The sequence below is a fragment of the Ochotona curzoniae genome, unplaced genomic scaffold, assembly GCF_017591425.1.
Source record: "Ochotona curzoniae isolate NIBS_2020 unplaced genomic scaffold, NIBS_Ocur_1.0 scaffold_2587, whole genome shotgun sequence".
Classification (NCBI taxonomy): domain Eukaryota; kingdom Metazoa; phylum Chordata; class Mammalia; order Lagomorpha; family Ochotonidae; genus Ochotona; species Ochotona curzoniae.
In genome coordinates this window covers 21,108,789-21,129,279 of record NW_024467096.1, presented here as the reverse complement: position 1 = coordinate 21,129,279, position 20,491 = coordinate 21,108,789, and the positions used below count along the sequence as shown (strand labels likewise).

Here is a 20,491-nt window from a genome sequence, read left to right as displayed (position 1 = left end):
TAGCTGCCTATTCTGTTTTGTTTTGTTTTGTTTTGTTTTGTTTTGTTTTGTGATATGTGAGAAACTTTGCACACTACTGTGTGGCACCACACAACAAAAAGCAAGAGGACACAAGGCGGGGACACACCACCCTAACCCCCAGACACACCACACATCACCAAGGAGCCAGGGAGCTACAGAGTGCCTGGGGAAGAGGGCTGGGAACGTGTTGTCCCTGACTAAGCCACAGCACCCACTGGTACACATGAGGACTTGGTCTGTGGCAGGCTAACTGGGCTGGGATGCAGCAAGCACCCATAGGTTCATGTGAGATATGGAACTGAGGCAGAACTGACCTAGCAGCTGCATCCCAGTGGTGTGTGCATTGGCTGGTGCAGGTGACAGACCAAACCTGACACTGCATTACCTGGCACACACAAGAGACATGTCTGAGGTCACTCCAAGTGAGGTTTTGGGGGACTCCCTAATTAGATCACTGGACTCAGACCCCAGTCACAAGAAATATCACAGGATGTGTGGTCCAAGCTTGGACTGGGCCTCCCCAGTTGTCGATGTCTTAGAATGGATAGCATGCCCAGCATGGGAAACATGACAGCCAGCTCATCTAGGGCAGCAGAGGATGGCAAAGTGCCACGTCAGAGGATGGAAAGCGGAAGAGGCTGGACAACTCTCCTGGGTGAGCTTTGCAGCAGTGTCTGGGGTTGGATGCACTAAGGCAGTCATGATCAGCCAATACATCTTGGAAAGATGTTCACAGCACTGAGGCAACAATGCCAACAATGTGTCAGAACTATCAAAACCATTCAAGTAACACCTTCAGAACATTCTTCCCCACGTCAGGGTCTCTGACCTTACCTCCTCGTGGGATGCCTGCACTGCAAGCAGAGGCTTAACACACTGTGCGACAGCACCAACCCCTGGGTTATTTAAAAAGATATGTCCTCATGTTTGCTTCAGCAGCACATATACTAAAATTGGAATGCTACAGAGAAGATTAGCATGGTCCCTGCATGAGGATGACATGCAAATTGATGAAAATTCCATATTTTTCTGAAAACTAGCCCATGATTGACATATTATGGAGTTAAAGGGTAATAAAAGTATATATGTGTGTGTATTTATATACATATAAAACATCTATCTTCAAAAAAAATTTGCCTCCAAGCTCGAAAATTGTCTTCTGCCTGTTGAGTTCTGCTATTGCATTTCTTCAGTGTATTTTTAAAATTTTTTATGAGTAATTTAGCTCTGAAATTTCTGATTATTTCTTTTTATGATTTTTGTCTTTGCTGAATTTCTTGTTAATATTGTGAATTGTCTTCCTAATGCCACTGAATTTTCTTCATTTAAAAAAATTTATTTTAACTTCTTTTTAAATTATCATCATTCTATAATACAGTTCCATAGGCCCTGGGATTTCCCTAGCCCCCTCCCCAAATCAACTCCCTGCTACCAAATTGCTACCAAATGTTATTACTGCACTATAGCATAGCTCTTCATAAGCAGTCTCATGTTCATCATTGCAGGCATAGACAATGGCAGAAAGTCCAGCATCCTGTTGTCAAGATACAGCTAGTAGTTTCATTAGTAGTCCATGTTTGATCTGGAATTTTGTTAATTCTTTTGTGCCTTATTAAGATTGCTTAAAGGGCCTGGCGCTGTGGTCCAGCAGCTAAAGTCCTCATCTTGAAGGTGCCAGGATCCCATATGGGTGCCGGTTCTAATCCCGGCAGCTCGACTTCCCATCCAGCTCCCTGCCTGTGGCCCGAGAAAGCAGTTGAGGACAGCCCAAAGCCGTTGCGCTCACTTGGGGAGTGAATCATCGGATGGAAGATCTTCCTCTCTGTCTCTCCTCTATGTATATCCACCTTTCCAATAAAAAAATAATAAAAATAAATCTTCAAAAAAAATTTTAAAAAATGAGAAATACTAACAAAGTCAGCCTTTTGCTATTAAAAATAGTTTGGATACATAGAATAAACTAGTCATTGTAGGAATATTGACATTGTGCTAAAGATTCTGTGACTTCCTCCCTTGGTGGTTACTCATGTAATCCAGGTTTAGTCGTTGATCTCTCCGTACCAGCCCTGTGCTAGGCTCTCATTGGAAGGAAACAAGGCAGATACACACCTTTCTTGCCTTTTCAGAAGGTAACATTCCTCCTGGAAAGATACCCGGACTCCCATACCCCCTGCAAGGAGGCTGGTTTGATTGCCATTAAGGACTGTTACAAATGACTCTGCCTTTGAGCTTTTTTACTCCCAATGGCAACAACAGGAAGAGCAGCACAGGTTTGGGCTAATCCAAGGATCCCAGTGAGTAAATTCTCTGGATACTCCCGATCACCAGAGCTGCTCCCCTGAGCGCCTGATCAGCAGACTTTCCACAGAGTAGCTTTTCTGCTGAAACAGTATGAAGTGAATCTGGAACAAATTATGAATGTATTAGACTGTTTTTGCATCTGAGAAAAACAAAAACAAAAAACAGCTGCTCCTGTAGTTACCATTTAGCATGTTGCACCACATGGTGTTAAGACTTGAGAACTGCAACATAAAATATGCCTGCTGAACTGCAGTTTCAACAGATTTACAAAGTCCTTTTTACTTGATTCTGTAAGACTACAATGGAAGCACCCACACCTGATCTTGGCCAAAAGGCAGAGAAGCTACACAGTGGAAGTAACTAAAGACAACTTCATTTGTTTGTTTGTTTATCTGTTTATTTATATTGGAAAGGTAGATTTACAGAAAGGAGGAGAGACAGAGGAAGAGCTACCATCTGCTGATTCACTTCCCATGTGGCTGCAAAGGCTGTAGCTGAGCTGATCCAAAACCAGGAGCCAGGAACTTCTTCCAGGTCTCCCACGTGGGTGCAGGGTCCCAAGGCTTTGGGCTGTCCTCTGCTGCTTTTCCAGGCCATAAGCGGGGAGCTGGAAGGAAAGAGGAGCAGCCGGGACATGAACCAGCACCCATATGGGATCCTGGCACATTCAGGGTGAGGACTTTAGCACATAGGCTACCACACCAGCCCAAGACATGTTTTGCATTGCCTCCTCTACAGTGGCTGCCATGTTTATCTTGGAAGTAGTAGGTTTTAATAAATGTATGTTGAATTAATCCAGATCTGGGGCCAGCATTGCGGTACAGTGCATACATCCACTGACTGCATTACCAGCATCCCACATGGGTGCCAGTTGGTGTACTAGCTGATCCACTTCCCATCCACCTCCCTGCTAATGGCTTAGGGGAAAGCAATAATAGGTAGCCCAAGTACTTGGGCCTCTGCCACCCACGTGGGAGACTGAAGAAGCTCCTGGTTGCTGGTTATGGCCTGGGCCAGCCCCGGCTATCGTGGTCATGGTGGGAATGAAGCAGGGGGTGGCAGATCTCTGTCTCTTCCCCCTCTCTAATTCTTTCAAATAAATAATTAAATCTTTATTTTAAAAAATTTAATTAATAGGCCCAGTACAGTAGCCTTGTGGCTAAATCCTCATCTTTCTTGCGCTGGGATCCCATATGGGTGCTGGTTCATATCCCAGATGTTCCACTTCCCATCCAACTCCCTGCCTGTGGCCTGGGAAAGCAGTCAAGGATGGCCCCAAGCCTTGGGACCTTGCACCTGCTTGAGAGACCTGGAGGAGGTTCCTGGTACCTGGTTTTGGGTTAACTCAGCTCTGGCAGTTGTGGCCACTGGGGGAGTGAACCAGCAGATGGAAGATCTTTCTCTCTGTCTCTCCTTCTCTCTGTAAATATGATTTCCCAATAAAAACAAATAAATATTTTAGAAATATGATTTATTTATTGAAAAAGTTAATAAACTACTCCAGATGAATCTGTAATAACAAACAACCCCCAAAGCTTAGCGTGTAAACACACCAAACTTTGTTTCATGTTTCCAAAGGATCTGCTATAGTTCAGATAACTTTAGCAGAGAGCACGAAGGAACTGAATAATACAAATGACATGTTTCCACCGACAAGGGACACATAACACTTCTGCTGACATTTCAATGAAACGAAGCATCTGACTACCTCTAGCTTCAAGCAAGTATAAGTATGTCTGAAGTACAGAGCTTTGCAAAATTGCATTTCATTAACAGACAGTCCCTACCACAGACCTAAAGAGTGAGTTTCCTTCCTTGGGATAATGCGGGCTCAGGGTTGCCACAAACCATCACGTGTATAAGCTGTAGTATCCCCAAAGTGAAATGCAATAAAATGACAATGCTTGTGCCACTTAGTATTCTTTTTTTTTAAGATTTATTTATTTTTATTGGAAAGTCAGATATACAGAGAAGAGGAGAGATAGAGAGGGAGATATTCCATCCAATGGTTCACTCCCTAAGCAGCCGCAACAGCTGGAGCTGAGCCAATCCAAAACAAGGAGCCAGGAGCTCTTCCAGGTCTCCCGCGCCGGTGCAGGGTCCCAAGGCTTTCCACTGCTTCCCCGGGCCACAGGCAGGGAGCTGGATGGGAAGCATGGCTGTCGGGATTAGAACCGGCGCCCATATGGGATCCTGGGCATGCAAGGGGAGGACTATTACGCCGGGCCTACCACTTAGTACTCTTTTGACATTTCAGCACTTTTGTCTTTTGGTTTTTATTTTTAATTTTTTTTCCCTTGCATTGGAGGAGGAGAGGAAAAGACAGCCTCAGAAATAAAACTGGAAGACATACTGCAGCTAATCCAAGACCTTTACACTCAATTTGTTACCACATTAAAGGGTATCTGCTATTGTAAGTGATAAGTGGAGGGTTTTTTTTTTAATTTTTGAAGATATTACACTTGTAGAAGTAGGGGTGCTCTTACCACAAAATACTTGTAAATGAAACTTCATCCTACAATGTAAAGGTTGTTTCACAGAAGGCTGTACTAAGCAAGCCATTAGCTAAAGGTGAACTCGGCACACCCCCTTGTGGCAACCAGTCAGATAGGAAGAACACCCAAGCAGGAGTGGAAAGGATAGCACACACCTCGTGTTCTGTCATCAACTTGTGTTCAGTCCCTAATCTGGGCAAAGTACTACCCAAACTAGGATTAAGGGCTTTTCTAAACCTCTTCTTACTTTATTCCAGCTATGCTGAAAAATATGTGCCAATGAAGCCCGAAACCCCTCTTTCATCTCCTGGGACATAGAGAAGGGACTCACCCACGCCCTGCGATTACTGACTGGCTGGCTAGCATGTGCTTGCTAGGAACAGCACAGCCAAGCGTCCAGGGGACCCTGCTAAAGAGTTGAACCCAGATGCTCACGTGCCAAAACTGAGTAAAACCCCAGTCTTCCCCCTCTGACGAGATTACTTTTTCTAATTTGTAAATTGAAACTAACAACACCAACTGGTTGCAAGAAAGTTTAAACAGTATCACACTTTGAGAATGGTTGTTTTTGAAACAATGCTCACGTATTTTTGAAACAATTTTCACAAAGTTATCGCTGCTTATTTATTTATGATTATTACTTTGAGACCCGACTGGGGATGCATGTTTTGTACATCTGTTCATAGAAACTCAAGATTAAAAAAAATTAAATAATTGAAGCCAATGCCGTGGAAAGTTGACGTCCATTCCGCCAAGATTTTTCGACCTAAGGAATCTAACACTTTAATCAACGATCTTCAACGAGGGCCACTCTCACGCCTCATAACCCAGGTTGGGCTCAGAGATCAGGACACGGTTCCTTTCTGTCGTCAGCAGGTTCCCCGCGTATTTTAGGGAATGAAACGCCATCTGCGCGGCGTAATCCCGACAAGGCCATTGTCGCGAGTCCCCCGGAGCTGCAGGGTGGGGAAGGGGCCTCTTCCACTTTCTTCCAGAACGGGAGGGAACGCCGGGGAAGGGTGGAACCGGTTCGCCGCGGGGCGGGCCGGCGGCCATCGCGGGGACTGGAATCACCCGGGGCGCGTCACCGGGGCCTCCCCGCGGCCTGCAGCGGCCCTGGGCGGCGCAGCGAGGCCGGCGGGGGGCGCGGGGCTCCGGGCCACCCCCGGGGCTGCGGGCCGGTGGTCCTTCCCGAGCCGCGGGTGCCCGGTGGCCGCACGGTCCGCTCCCCTGCCCCCACCTCGCCCCGTCCCCTCCCCGCCCTTCGGTTCGGCGGCCCCCTGAGGTGCGCGGCGCGCAGGCGCGGAACGGGCCCGCGAGTGCGGCGGCGGAGCTGGGGCCTGCGGACCGGGCCGAGGGTGCGCTGGAGGTCGAGGGGCTGGCCAGGCCGAGCCCTCTGCGGCTCGAGGGCCCCGGACCCGCCGCCCGCCCCCTCGGAGCTGCGCCTGGACCGGCCCGGCGGGCCCGCAGGCACTGGTGAGTGTAAGGGAGGAGCGGGCGGACCCGGCGCCCGAGCGCTGCAGGGGAGCCGGGGCGTGCGGGCGTGTCTGCCCGATGGAGGACGACAGCAAAGGCCGGATGCTTGTTGGAAACTGAAATCCTGGCTTCGTTTCTGGAGAGAGGGCTTCCCCTCCCCACCCCACCCACTCCAAGGCAGTTGCAGGCCCACTGCAAGACGCCCGGACCCCGAACTCGCGGCGGCGCCTTGCTGCTGTTCTCCTTAGAGTCCGCTCTGGGCTCAGATCCTAGGAGCCTTCTCAGCGCGCGACACCGGTCGTCGGCCCCGGGCGGGACAGGTGCGTGGCCCCGGGTTGGAGGCGACTGGACGGGGTGGCTCTTTGCCTGCTGGTCGGAGGGCAGCAGTGTCTGGGCCTCTGGGCTTCGGCCAACCTTGGGTGCCACGCTGGCTACCCGGCCCGCTGGCTCTGTGGCTCTCCCGCTGCCCTCCGCCGGCCCTGCCACCCAGACGCTCCTGGCGGTAGCTTTTTAAGCCGAATTTGCTTTTGCTTTTAAGTATTAGGGCCTAGGGACCCTAGTTGAAACAGTGTATCTCTGCAAAGATAAAAATTTGTGCCAGCCTGAAAAGTAACTGCTTTTGAGTCTTTGATCACATAGTTGAGTGAACATTGCCTCGAGTTCGAGCCCTCATGCAACATGTCTGTGCATGCGTGTTGCATTTCTTTTTAAAACCTGGAAAGTGCATGTTTTTATGAGGCTGAAAAGAAAAATTTGGCCTTGTTAAAACTCCTTTAGAATGTAGCTTTTTGTAGTAACGACTTATTATGCAATTTAGGAAGAAAGACCACGTTGCCTGAAAAACCTATAAAAACTCAGCGATTTAATATACTCCAACTGTCATGTGTGTTGTGTTTTGAATATAGGTATTTTCGGTTTAGAAGAAAGAAAAATACCCGGACAGTTGAACGTGTGTGTTTGGGGCCATGACTAGTGGTTGGCTCAGTAGCAAATATGTGAAACCTTAAATAAAAATGACAGATGAGGAAAAGCTGATGTATATCTATTATTTTGTTGGGTTTTTTTTACATATATATATACATATATATTATATAAAAAGTTTTGTATGGCATGATGCCAGTTAACTTAGCACAGAAAAAAGCCTAGATAATATACAACAAAATACTATGATTTCCATTTTGGGCACTTTTTTTTTTTAAGATTTATTTTTATTATTTTTTCATTGGAAAGGCAGATATACAGCAAGGAGGAGAGACAGAGAGGAAGATCTTCCATCCGATGATTCACTCCCCAAGTGAGCCGCAACGGCCCGATACTATGCCGATCCGAAGCCAGGAGCCTCTTCCGGGTCTCCCACGCGGGTGCAGGTTCCCAAAGCTTTGGGTCGTCCTCGACTGCTTTCCCAGGCCACAGGCAGGGAGCTGGAAGGGAAGCGGGGCTGCCGGGATTAGAACCAGCGCCCATATGGGATCCCTGCGTGCAAGGCGAGGACCTTTAACCACTTGCGCCACCGCGCCGGGCCCTCGGGCACTTTTTAATCTTCTAATTTTCCTGCAGTAGAATGTTCTGTTTAGTGTGTAAGAGTAAAATGCCAAGCTTCTTCTTCAAGGTGATTATGCATAGAAAGACACGTAAAAAAGGTGAAAAGTGGTTAGCAATTTTTATCTTTTTTTTTTTTTTAGATTTATTTATTTGTTTTACTGGAAAGGCGGATATACAGAGAGGAGGAGAGACAGAGAGGAAAATATTCCATCTGTTGGTTCACCCCCAAGTGGCCGCAACGGCTGGAGCTGAGCCAATCCGAAGCCGGGAACCAGGAGCTCTTTAACCACTATGCTATCACGCCAGGCCCAGCAGTTTTGGCCTGGAAGCTGCATCTTAGCACTGTGCTGGAGGGAGATGAATGAGCATCCTCTCAATGAGCTGAACCCCTTCTCATCAGTGTTCCCACCTGTCACTTGACAGTTTGAATCCTGGCTGACTTGCAATGTTCATTTTATTACCATGCCTACTTTCCTTTTCTTTTTCATGCAGGTTCTTCACTTAATTTAATTGTTTATGTAAGACTGGTTTGTTATTTGAAAGGAGAATTAGAGTGAGAGACAGAGATCTTCCATCTGGCAGTCTACTTCCCAAATGGCTTGAACAGCTAGGACTGGGCCAAGCTGCAGACAGGAGCCTGGAATTGCTGACAGGGGCCCGAGTACTTGGACCGTCTCTCACTGCTTCCCAGGTATATGAGCAGAGCGCCGGATTGGAAGTGGAGCAGCTGGGTCTGGACCCCACTCGCGAAGGATTGCTGGCACTGCACTTACTGGCTTTCCACAATGCTTGTTCTGTTTTCTTGTTTTTAATTAATTAATTTATTTATTTGATACACAGAGTTTGAGGAGACAGAGAAATCTTCATATCCTGTGGCTTGCTCCGCACGTGGCCACAACCACCAAGGCTGGGACAGGAGTTTTTCCCTGGTCTCCCACATGATGACAGGGGCCCAGGGTCTTGGTCCTTTTCCCCTTGCTTTCCCGTCTCATTAGCAGAGGAGCTGGATTGGAAGTGGAGCAGCTGGGACCCCAACTGGCACCACCGTGGGACAGCAGTCCTGAAGGCACTGACTTACCTCACTATGTGCTGACTACTTCTTCATACTTCTAATATCGTTTGAATATGAGGTGTAAAGTTTTTTGGCTGTTCTTAGAAATTCTGGAAGGATACAATGAATTATTAAGAGTCTTAGAATTTTACATAAGATCACAACAGCTTCTCATTTATTATTTCTTTTTAATGCAAGGTTGAAGTGGTTACTACAAGAATGCTATTTATGTTAGCAGGTAAGGCATTTATTTTGCATCTCATAACATCTCTGTGAATTTCATGGTTGTCAGTTTCCTCAGGTGATTCCCTCACCAGTTTGTGACGACGTGAGCACTGGAAGCAGAATGTAGCTTGCTGGTAGTGGTGCTTAGCAGAGAAGATTCACGCATGTTCCGTGCCCGCGACTCAGGACACGATCTCCATCTCTGGGCCTGCCACCCCCTGACTTGGCTTTCACTGAGCCTGTTTCCTCATCAGTAAACATGAGGTGGGTTTGGTGGTGCCTTTGTATCCCCCATGGAATGTTGTGATTGCTTAACAGAAACAGTCTTACTGCCATATGATCACGTCACAGGCGCCTATACGTCAAGTGCTTTACTCCTAGAAATGAGGTGTGGACGTTCTAGCTCTGTCTGCGGTGCTTGGCGGTGAGAGAAGCCCCATGTGCGGCTTGTTGCTCCCGTTGTTATGTGCCTGGTGATGCAGTGGGAAAAACGCCCTCTGAGGTGGAAGAGGTCCTGCTGAATCTGACCGTTAGCCTGTGCTGGAATTGAGCTGATCATTTCATCTCCCCACTTGCATTCCAAGCTAGGCTGAAAGGGATTGCAAGCCTGCACTTTAAAATAAGTTAGACTTTGCTTAATTCCCCACTCAAAGTTGAGTATCCAACTTTGACTTGACCTTACCATGCCTCAGTTTCTTTATCAGTAATAACGATGAACTAATTTCAGGAACTAATTTTGATACTATAGCATTAAATGACATAAAACATGTTTAGGCCTGGTAGATAACAGGTGTTATTACTAAATCTCTGAGAACCTTAAGTGTGAAGTCTGAGTCTTAATGTCGGCTCTCTGGTACCTTTCCATTCTTATATCAGAATAAACTATGCAGATTTTTATATTCCAGTTCTGGTGTCAAGATTTAACTTTAGAAGGTGAATTTAATTTAAAAAAAAAATTAGAAAAGTATGAATGCAATCACACAGTTACGAATGTGTACAACTTTTGGTAGTCAGTACAAAATATTGAAGAGAACAGTAAGCCCGAATTCCCATTCTGTAACTTTGCAGTGGGATGGGCATGTCATTGAATCTTGGAGAAAAGGCACAGTATGTTTATGTGACTTCTGTATGCTTTATTTACAGGCATCTTTTACCATCTGAGGAAACTTCCCTGTGATTCATTTTATTTTTTTTCTCACTGCAAAATTAAAGAATTATACCAAGTAAGTAAAATGTAGTGAAGTTAAATTTGTATAGATCATAACTTTTAATCATACATGGTTACCATACCTGTTCTGTTCTTAGTAGAATACTGAATGTGAACATGTAAAAATGATTTCGTTTTCTTAAATTACTTAGATTTTGAGATGCTCTGTATTTTTTCTACTTTTCTTCTTCTTTTTAAGATTTATTTATTTTTACTGGAAACTCAGATATACAGAGAGGAGGAGAGAAGACAGAGAGGAAGATCTTCCATCCAATGATTCACTCCCCAAGTGACTACAAATGCCAGAGCTGCACCAATCCGGAACCAGGAGCCAAGAGCTTCCTCCAGTGCAGATTCCCAAGGCTTTGGGCCATCCTCGACTGCTTTCCCAGGCCACAAGCAGGGAGCTGGATGAGAAGTGGAGCTGCCAGGATTAGAACCAGCGCCCATTACTCCCCAGATAGCTATAAGCCAAGAGATGGAAAAACTCCATCCACGTCTCCCATGTGGGTGGCTGCAAGCACCTGGGCTATCTTCTGCTGCTTTCCAAGGCACTTTGGAGAACTGCATTAGAATTAGAACAACTAGGCCAGGTGTGGTAGCCTAGCAGCTAAAGTCCTCGCCTTGCATGCACCAGGATCCCATATGGGCACCTGTTCTTATCCCAGCGACCCCACTTCCCATCCAGCTCCTTGCTTGTGTCCTGGGAAAGCAGTGGAGAACAGACCAAAGCCTTGGGACTCTGCACCCATGTGGGAGACCTGGTGGAGGCTCTTGACTTCAGTTTGGCGCAGCTCTGGCCATTGTGGCTGTTTGGGGAGTGAATCAACAAATGGAAGATCTTTCCTCTCTGTCTCTCCTCCTCTCTGTATATGTGACTTTCCAATAAATCAATTAATTAATTAATTGAAAATAAATCTTTAAAAAAAAAAGAATTAAAACAGCTGGGACACTCGTCTCAGACAGCTCAACCTGCTATACTGTAAGTCAGTCCCTATATAATTCATATTAATATCATGGCATAGGCACATGAAGGGCCGGGCGTGGTGGCCTAGTGGGTAAAGTCCTCACCTTGAACGCACCAGGATCCCATATTTGCGCCGGTTCTAATCCTGGAAGCCCTGCTTCCCATCCCTGCTTGTGGCCTGGGAAAGCAGTCGAGGATGGCCCAAAGTCTTGGGACCCTGCACTCGTGTGGGAGACCCAAAAAACTCCTGGCTCCTGACTTCAGATCAGCACAGCTCCAGCCATTGTGGTCACTTGGAAAGTGAATCATTGAACGGAAGATATTTCTCTCTGTCTCTTCTCCTCTCTTTATATATCTGACTTTGCAATAAAAATAAATCTTTTTTTAAAAAAAAGATTTTTCTCTCTGTCTCTCCATAAATCTTACCTGCCTTTCCAATAAAAATAAATAAATCCTTAAAAAATAATTTAAGTATGAAGTTTATTGTCCTTAGGAATTTCCTGGCTCTCTTGATTCTGTCAGCCTTTGAAGCCCAGGCACAGCAGGGGAGTCCGGCCTTGCTGGTCTTTCCCAGGGCCCATGGCAGGTTGCAGTATTTCCTCACAATGACAGCCCCAGGCCTCTACCATTCATGTTTTTCCAAATGAAAAGTATTTTTGGAGTGTATCAAAAATAAAGGGCAAAGAGTTTCTCAATCTTATTAAAGAATAATCACTGTTCTGTCTTTAAATTTGACTGGGAAAATAATTCAAAATATTGACAGAGGCTTCGTTTGACATTACTCTCATAAAGTCTTTTTTTTTTTTAATATTTATTTTGATTGGAAAAGCAGGTTTACAGAAAGAAGGAGAGACAAAGAGAAAGGTCTTACGTTCACTGGTCCACTCTGCAAGTGGCCACCACAGCCAGAGTTGCTGATTCAAAGTTGGGAACCAGGAACTTCTTCCGAATCTCCCATGCGGGTGCAGGGTCCCAAGGCTTTGAGCCATCTTCCACTGCTTTCCCAGGCCACAAGCAGGGAGCTGGATGGGAAGTAAAGCAGCCAGGACACTAACCGGCACCCAGATGGGATCCCAGAGTATGCAAGGCAAGGATTTTGCCACGAGGCTATTGCACAGGGCTCATAGAATAGATTGTCATATGACAGATTTCCTGTTGCAAATAAATTCTTTGGTTAGAAATGATTTTTTTAAAGATTTGTTTTGATTGGAAAGTCAGATATATAGAGAAGAGAAGAGACAGAGAGGAAGATCTTCCATCCGATGATTCACTCCCCAAATGACCACAATGGACAGTGCTACGCCAATCTGAAGCAGGGAGCCAGGAGTTCTTATGGGTCTCCCACGCAGGTGCAGGGTCCCAAGGCTTTGGGCTGTCCTTGACTGCTTTCCCAGGCCACAAGCAGGGAGCTGGATGGGAGGTGGAGCTGCTGGGATTAGAATCAGCACCTATATGGGATCCTGGCGCGTTCAAGGCGAGGACTTTAGCCGTTAGGCCATCACGCTGGGCCCAGAAATGATTTTTATATAACTTGTAACAGTTGCTGTTTATGACTCTTTTTTTTTTAGATTGAAAAGATATGAATGAATATCCTAAAAAAAGAAAAAGGAAGACTTTACACCCGTCTCGTTATTCAGGTTAGTATATAACTGACTTATTTTGGAGTTGTGGAATCCATCTACTTTCTCATGAATTGGATGATCAAATAAGACTTAATGTCTGGCTCACTCTTTAGGCTAGAGAACACCTTAAAAAATTTACAGACACTATTTTATTTTAAAATGAAAAAAAAAGTTCTAAGAGATAGTCAGCAGGAAAGAGGCCTTTTGTTTCCTGATTCATAACTTCAGCGCCCAAAGCAGCTGGGGGTCGGCAAGTCCAGAGCTGGAAGGTGGGGACTCACTGTATCTCCTGTCTGGATAGCAAGGACCCATGTCCTTGAGCCATCACCGCTGCCTCGCAGCATGTGCATTAGCAAGCAGCTGGAACTTGAACCCAAGCACTGTGATTTGCGGTGTGAGTGTCCTGTGTGGTATCTTAACTCAGGTACCAAACATCCTCCTTCAGACGTTATTTTACATAACCCTTACAACGTTGTGGTTTATCAGTGTTTGAAGTTAGATAGTCAAGGTTATTTTCTTTTTGTGAAAATGATAAACATGTTTCATTTTGAGATGTTTAGTTTTGAGTCCTAGAGGGAGCTGGAGATAGAGCAAGCTCCTTTGCTAGTTTACTCCCCAAATATGTGCAATGGCCAGAATGAGCCGGACAGGAGCTGCGAGCTAGGAACTCAGTCTGGGTCTCCCACACAGGTCGCAGGGACTCAGCTACCGGAACTTGTTGCTTCCCAGAGTCTATAGCAGCAGGAAGCTAGCCTCAAGCAGAGGGAGAACTGGGACTCAGCACACCATGACAAGAAGCAGGCATCTGAACCAGCTTCCTAAGCACTAATGCAAATGCCCACCTCCAAGGTTCCTTTTTTATGCAGACAGAGTCAAAGGCTGTGCTCAAGATACCTAAGTGGAAGGTAGTTTGCATCATTGGGGAAGGGGGCAGATGAGACTTTGTTATTTTCTGTTATTTTCAGTTATTTTGTTATTTTCTGTTATTTGCTTTGTGTGATTGAGATCGGCTCTGCTGTCTTGGCACTATGAGAGAAGTGCTTTGTTGATCATCTGTAATACCGCTTGTGTACACATATTTGGACAGTCTGCGGCACACGTGTTAGTCCCCCAACCTACGCGGTATTTCTATCTAAGGATAGAAATCTGGTCCACTGCTTTCTGATCCTTCCTAGGCAAGATTGAACATGACTAGTTGGACTTGAATCCTGTGCATTACGCTTTCCCCACACTTAGGGCTTGTCTTCTGGTAACTCACCATGGTGTGCAGTTAACACAGAGTTTATCACAGATTTTGTGAGATCCTGATTACAAGATAAGTGTATCCTTGTATATTTTAAGTTAATTTTTTTAAAAATCTCTTTTTATTAAAAAGGCAGATTTACAGAGAAAAGAGAGACAGAGAAAAAGTTTCCATCCACGGTTCACTCCACAAATGGCCGCAATGACCAGAGCTAAGCCAATCCAAAACCAGGAGCCAGGAGCTTCTTCCGGGTCTCCCGCTTGGGTGCAGGGTCCCAAGGGTTGGAGCCATCCTGCACTACTTTTCCAGGCCACAGGCAGGGAGATAGATGGGAAATGGAGCTAGCAATACATGAGCCAGTGTCCATCTGGGATGCCAGTGCTTAGAGGTGGAGGATTAGCCAGTTGAGCCATTGCGCCAGCCTCTCAAAGTGTGAGTGGTCCTTTGAAAATTTGTGTATGTTAGATAAAGGGATAACTTACTGATTGTGAATATGTTTATTGTACTTGAATCTTTTTCTTTTCATGTTGGTTTATGCTCAGATTCCTCTGGAATAAGCCGAATTGCAGATGGATTCAATGGGATTTTTTCTGATCATTGTTACAGTGTCTGTTCTATGAGACAGCCAGACTTGAAGTGTTTTGACAACAAAGGTATATTTAACATTCTCAAAAATATTTTTCTTCAAATATTTTGTATTTCCCCCCTGTGTGAATCTATGGTTGAAATGTGACTGATGATTTCAAAATGGACAACTGTTTATATATGTTATATGAAATCATTTTAATTTTTAACATTATTTCAGATAAATACATTTTGAAGTACACTCTCCTCCTACATATACGTTAGTTGCGTCAGACTCGCTGGCCCAGCGGGAGTGCTGCAGCCTAGGGGGCCTTTGTGGCGACAGGAGCAGGAAGGTGTGAAAGCATGGCTGTTCCTCTCGGCCAGCAGGAGTGACAGAGTGGCACCTCCCGCTGATGCCTCTTCAAGCACTAGATGAATGAAAGCTAGTGTTGAGCTCCTGTCTTCCTCTGCAATCACTGACACTTCCTGTCCCCTCGATCCTCTTAGAAGCACAGAGCATAAGGAAACATGACAAACAGAGGGTCAGAGTCCTTGGGATGGACTCATGTTTAGCTTATGGAAGGTGTTGTACACACACACACACACACACACACACACACACACACACACACACACACACATTTTTTCTCTGTTAGGTAAGAGCCTAAAAGAAAGAAACATACTAGTAGCAGTGAGCACATTTTGTGCCCAGATCTTGGTTTCTAATACAGTTCTTACTTACAATGAACTGTAGCTCCTCAAGGAAAGAACTGATTGTAGATCTGGGGCAGAAATACAGGGCAGTCTTACAGTGTGGGAGGTAGGGATTTTACACACACACCCACAAACTTGTTATGTTGGAGGAACCCACAACCTAACTGAAGGAGCTCCCAATAACTGAGGCTGGAATAAGGTGAAGAAAAAAAAAATCTAAGATAAATTCCTTCTAATATAACAGTAGAATAATAGACAAGAGGGGAGAGGTATATTTACTTAAAGAATAATTCCAAATTGTTTACATGGATACTCCGAGGTGGAACATAACTCTCCTGAACATAAAGATTTCCTTCTCAGAAGTGGAGTAGGGACAATGGAGACCCCAAGTATGGGCTTAATAACAATGATGTGTTAGTATTGGACATTATAGTGTTGACTTAAAGATTTTGTGTCCTGCTTCACTACCCAAATGGCTGCAGCCGTTCAGACTGGGCTGGCTGAAGGCACAACTGGACTGGATCCAGTGTAGGTGGCAGAGGCTCTCTCCCGGCATGCGTTAACAGAACGCTGGATCGGAAGTGGAGCACCCAGAACATAAACTGCCACTGTTAGAGGATGCTTGTATCCCAAGTAGTGGAAAACCTGCTGTAACACAGTATCCACCCAAACGCAGTAACTGATAAACTTCACATTCCTAGGGAACTTCAGAAAGAATATTTTAGTCCTTTTGAGCACAAAAGCAAACCCAGTTGGTTATTTGGGCCGATTTTCTGCGTTTATAGCTAATGTCTATGTTCATGGCTAAATCTTAGTCCTTTGTTCCTAGGGTAATTCAAACTTATAATAACTAATACTTCATTTAATAGGAGTGTTTTTCAAAATCCCTTTTTACAGATGATGATTCTGATACGGAGACATCAAATGAATTGCCAAAATTTACAGATGGAATCAAGGCCAGAAGCAGAAATCAAAACTGCCTGGTTCCCAGCCCTGTACTTAGAATTCTAGACCACACTGGCTTCCCTACAGGTCAGCAAGAGTATCAGCCTCGCTATGTCAGTAAATGAACAAAACCCTGCTTATTGTGTTTAGCCAGTGGGCCTTCCTTAGTATTAGCAATATAATAATGGGCTTGCTCTTGTTTCTCAGAGAAATCTGCTGACGTTGAGATTTGCGATGAAGAATGTGACTCGCCTGAATCGGTTAGCCAGCAGCCTCAGGAAGAGAGTCCTATAGAAGTGCACACGGCTGAAGATGTCCCGATTGCTGTGGAAGTCCATGCAATTTCTGAGGATTACGATATAGACACCGAAAACAATTCCTCCGAGAGCCTCCAAGACCAAACCGATGAGGAGCCACCAGCCAAGCTTTGTAAGATTCTTGACAAGAGCCCAGCTTTGAATGTGCCTGCTCAGCAAAAATGGCCTTTACTAAGAGCTAACAGCAGTGGCCTCTATAAATGTGAGCTCTGTGAGTTCAACAGCAAGTATTTTTCCGATTTAAAGCAGCATATGATCCTGAAACATAAACGTACGGATTCAAATGTGTGTCGGGTATGCAAAGAAAGTTTCTCTAGCAACATGCTTCTGATTGAACATGCGAAACTCCACGAAGAGGACCCCTACATCTGTAAATACTGTGATTATAAGACAGTGATTTTTGAAAACCTCAGCCAACATATTGCAGACACCCATTTCAGTGATCACCTCTACTGGTGCGAGCAGTGTGATGTTCAGTTCTCCTCCAGCAGTGAGCTCTACCTGCACTTCCAAGAGCACAGCTGTGACGAGCAGTATTTATGTCAGTTCTGTGAACATGAAACGAATGATCCCGAGGACCTGCACAGCCATGTGGTGAATGAACATGCCTGTAAGCTGATAGAGTTGAGTGACAAGTACAACAGTGCACAACACGGACAGTACAGCCTCTTAAGCAAAATTACCTTTGACAAATGTAAAAACTTCTTTGTGTGTCAAGTATGTGGCTTTCGGAGTAGACTTCACACAAATGTTAACAGGCATGTCGCTATTGAACATACTAAAATATTTCCCCATGTTTGTGATGACTGTGGCAAAGGTTTTTCAAGTATGCTAGAATATTGCAAGCATCTAAATTCGCATTTGTCCGAAGGGATTTATCTATGTCAATATTGTGAATATTCAACAGGACAGATTGAAGATCTTAAAATTCATCTAGACTTCAAGCATTCTGCTGACTTGCCTCATAAATGCAGTGACTGCTTGATGAGGTTTGCAAATGAAAGGGAGTTAATTAGTCACCTTGCCGTTCATGAGACAACCTAGTTCTTATTTTGATTTACATAACGTTTTTGTAAAATAATAAATTCAACTTTGGAGATGTTAAAATGGATGATTTTAAACATGATAATGAGATTTGCCTTTAACAAATAAGTTTAAAACAAATGAGTTTTTAATTGCCCTGTTTTTTGGGCATTGCTACATTAAATGTCCAGTATATGATTGTACCTTAAGTATGGCATTTTCAATTGCGTGGTAGTTGATGATTTTAACCACTCTTGATAATACTCATCCAGTTTCTTGCGTGTGCTCTGATTTAATGAACTAGGGAAAAACAGATATGAAAGAAACTTAACTACAGTTGTCCTTCCTTAACAATAGGTGCTATTCACTGTTTTTAAAAACTCATGAGGAGATCAGTTTTTTGTGTATGAAATCGTTGGATTACTGCGCTGTAGAAATACAGTGTAACACAGTATACGATCCAGGTACTGATGCTCCCTTCCTGCCAGCAGTCCTCTCCTAAGCAATCAGCGGGCTCCGCTTCTTCTCACATCACTAGCAGACTCGTTCTGCCTAAGAAAAGGTGGTTGTCATGGTAATCTTCATCTTTGTTTTTTTTTCTTCAAGGCCATATCTATGTGTTGGATAATTTATGATAGGGTTGGAGGGGAGCTGGTAAGAATTTAGACAAGAAAAATGTGACCATTTCAAAGTCACAGTGTTTTTCCATTCTATTTTCAGTTGTAAAGCTGTAAAGTCATACCCAAACTTCCAACATGAAATTCCACAGAATATTAATACACAGTTAAATCTGAGTATTGAGTTACTACCATGATGTACAAATTATTTTTGATAATGTTAAATTAACGTTAGCATCTATATTAGTTTCCTGTGGCTATCAAACATTTGTGCAAACTGAGTTGTTTACATAGCAATTATCTGTTTATGATCTTACAGTTCTAGAGGCCAGAAGTTCAAGTCAAGATACTGGTAGATTTGCTGTCTTCTGGGGGCTGTGGGAAGAAGTCGCTGGATTGAGGTGCGTCCTAAAGGCCTCATCTTAACTGCAATGGTCCTATGTCCAAATAGGGTCTCATGCTAAGGCATAGGGCTTTGGCACATCAATTTGAGTAAACAGTTCAACTGCAGTTCAGTCACAGCTTCTGAAATAGCAGTATCAGGAACACAGTTATTTATATCATTGCCCTTGAATGTCACAAACATCGCTGCTAAAAATATTGTCCAGTTATTCTGTATAGTTGAAAACAACAATTTTCAACCAGTGGTTTCCCCCTCGGGGAACCATGGGTGTTGCGTATGACATCTGTTGCAGCTGGGATTCTCCGAATTCCTCGTTTCTATCTCTGTCTTATGTGTATGCTTGTCCTAGACGCTCACTCTATCTGATTTTAACATTTCTGGTAGGGCCATCATACACAAATGTTTCATAAAAACTTGAAAATCTTGAGTTTAAATTTTAAGTAAAAATAGAAAATTGGGTTGTCCTAAGGCCAAGGACATTTAACCAGTTACATGACACAGTAGTAGAATGCAGGTCATTTGGATTACAGCCCAATGTTCCCGTTACAACATGATTTTAACCTTTGTTCTTTTTTCAAGGTTTATTTCTATTGCAAAGTCAGATATACATAGAAGAGGAGAGACAGAGTGAAAGAGCTCCTGTCCGAAGATTCACTCCCCAAGTGACCACCACGGCCAGTGCTGTGCCGATCCAAAGCCAGGAGCCCAGAGTTTCTTCCAGGCCTGCCACACGGGTGCAGGGTCCCAAGGCTTTGATCCATCCTCGACTGCTTTCCCAGGCCACAAGCAGGGAGCTGGATGGGAAACGGGGCCGCCTAGATTAGAACCAGCGCCCATATAGGATCCCGTTCCCATTCAAGGTGAGGACTTTGGCCGCTAGGCCACGGCACCGGGCCCTCTTGAATGTTTTGCATGACTCTCACCTAGCCATTTACTTGATTTCTTGATAACTCTATTATTTCTATTTACTTATGTACACCCAACTTCAGGCATTTATTTTTAGGAAACTTGTTAAATGATTTTTTAAAAATCTGTATTTTACTGCCTTATGTTTCATCAGGTGTTCATAATCAAATCCATATTGTACTGAAACTACTTAATGAGATGTAAGTCAGAAATTTTAGAACCATGTAATTATGTGTTTCTTGAAGAATCTGCAGTGTATAGCCATATCACGCTGACAATCTGTCTCATAAGAATTTTTGCAATGACTCTTCAGATAAATCTGTTGGCCATCACTCACGGAAGTAGTTTGTGTGTAATTTTAGCTTAATGAGCTTCAGTTAAAAAACAGACCTTCCTCAAAAAAAAAAAAAAAGACCTTCCTAAAACTTTTAAAATACTTCTGGGTTTCTGTGTCTCCTCAGAGACACGTTTCCACTGCATTCTTTTGGGATTCGAGTCACAGTTCCACTCTGAGGTTACCTGAGTTGATACAACACTACAATAGAAGTCTTGCTAACAGTGACTTTTACTGATGGTCCTCGTAGTTTTTCTTGCCTTTTTTCATCTCCCCCTTGCAATGAATTATTAGTTCAAATTCTAAAACATCCCCTATTGTCCATAAAGATACAAATCTTTAGAGGGCTGGCCTCCACCTGGGCATCCCATACGTCCTGGCTGCTCCACTTCCAACCCAGCTTCCCACTGATGGGCTGAAGAAAGCAAGAGAAGACGGCCCAAGTGCTTGAGCACCTGCACCCATGGGAGAGACCCTGAACGAAGTCCTGGCTCCTGCCCTCAGACTGACCCAGC

At 44.4% G+C, this 20,491-nt stretch overlaps 1 protein-coding gene and 1 non-coding gene across 4 annotated transcripts; both read left to right on the top strand.

Annotated features, from left to right (window-relative positions):
* The first annotated feature begins 948 nt into the window (after window positions 1-948).
* Window positions 949-1,050, top strand: LOC121171413. Its single transcript, XR_005886124.1, has one exon. It is a non-coding gene; the product is annotated as a U6 spliceosomal RNA (small nuclear RNA).
* A 5,157-nt stretch (window positions 1,051-6,207) lies between these two features.
* On the top strand, window positions 6,208-17,925 carry ZNF639 (zinc finger protein 639). 3 transcript variants are annotated; one of them, XM_041002862.1, is made up of 7 exons: window positions 6,208-6,293; window positions 9,179-9,375; window positions 10,255-10,334; window positions 12,854-12,922; window positions 14,693-14,803; window positions 16,329-16,463; window positions 16,584-17,925. In XM_041002862.1, exons 4-7 carry the CDS (start codon window positions 12,865-12,867, stop codon window positions 17,735-17,737), a joined length of 1,458 nt encoding a protein of 485 aa, XP_040858796.1. In that variant the 5' UTR covers window positions 6,208-6,293; window positions 9,179-9,375; window positions 10,255-10,334; window positions 12,854-12,864; the 3' UTR covers window positions 17,738-17,925. The 3 variants fall into 3 exon arrangements, with proteins under 3 accessions (XP_040858796.1, XP_040858797.1, XP_040858795.1); XM_041002863.1 differs by lacking the exon at window positions 6,208-6,293 and adding an exon at window positions 8,510-8,526; XM_041002861.1 differs by lacking the exon at window positions 6,208-6,293 and having other exon boundaries at window positions 8,790-9,375.
* Window positions 17,926-20,491: the final 2,566 nt, after the last annotated feature.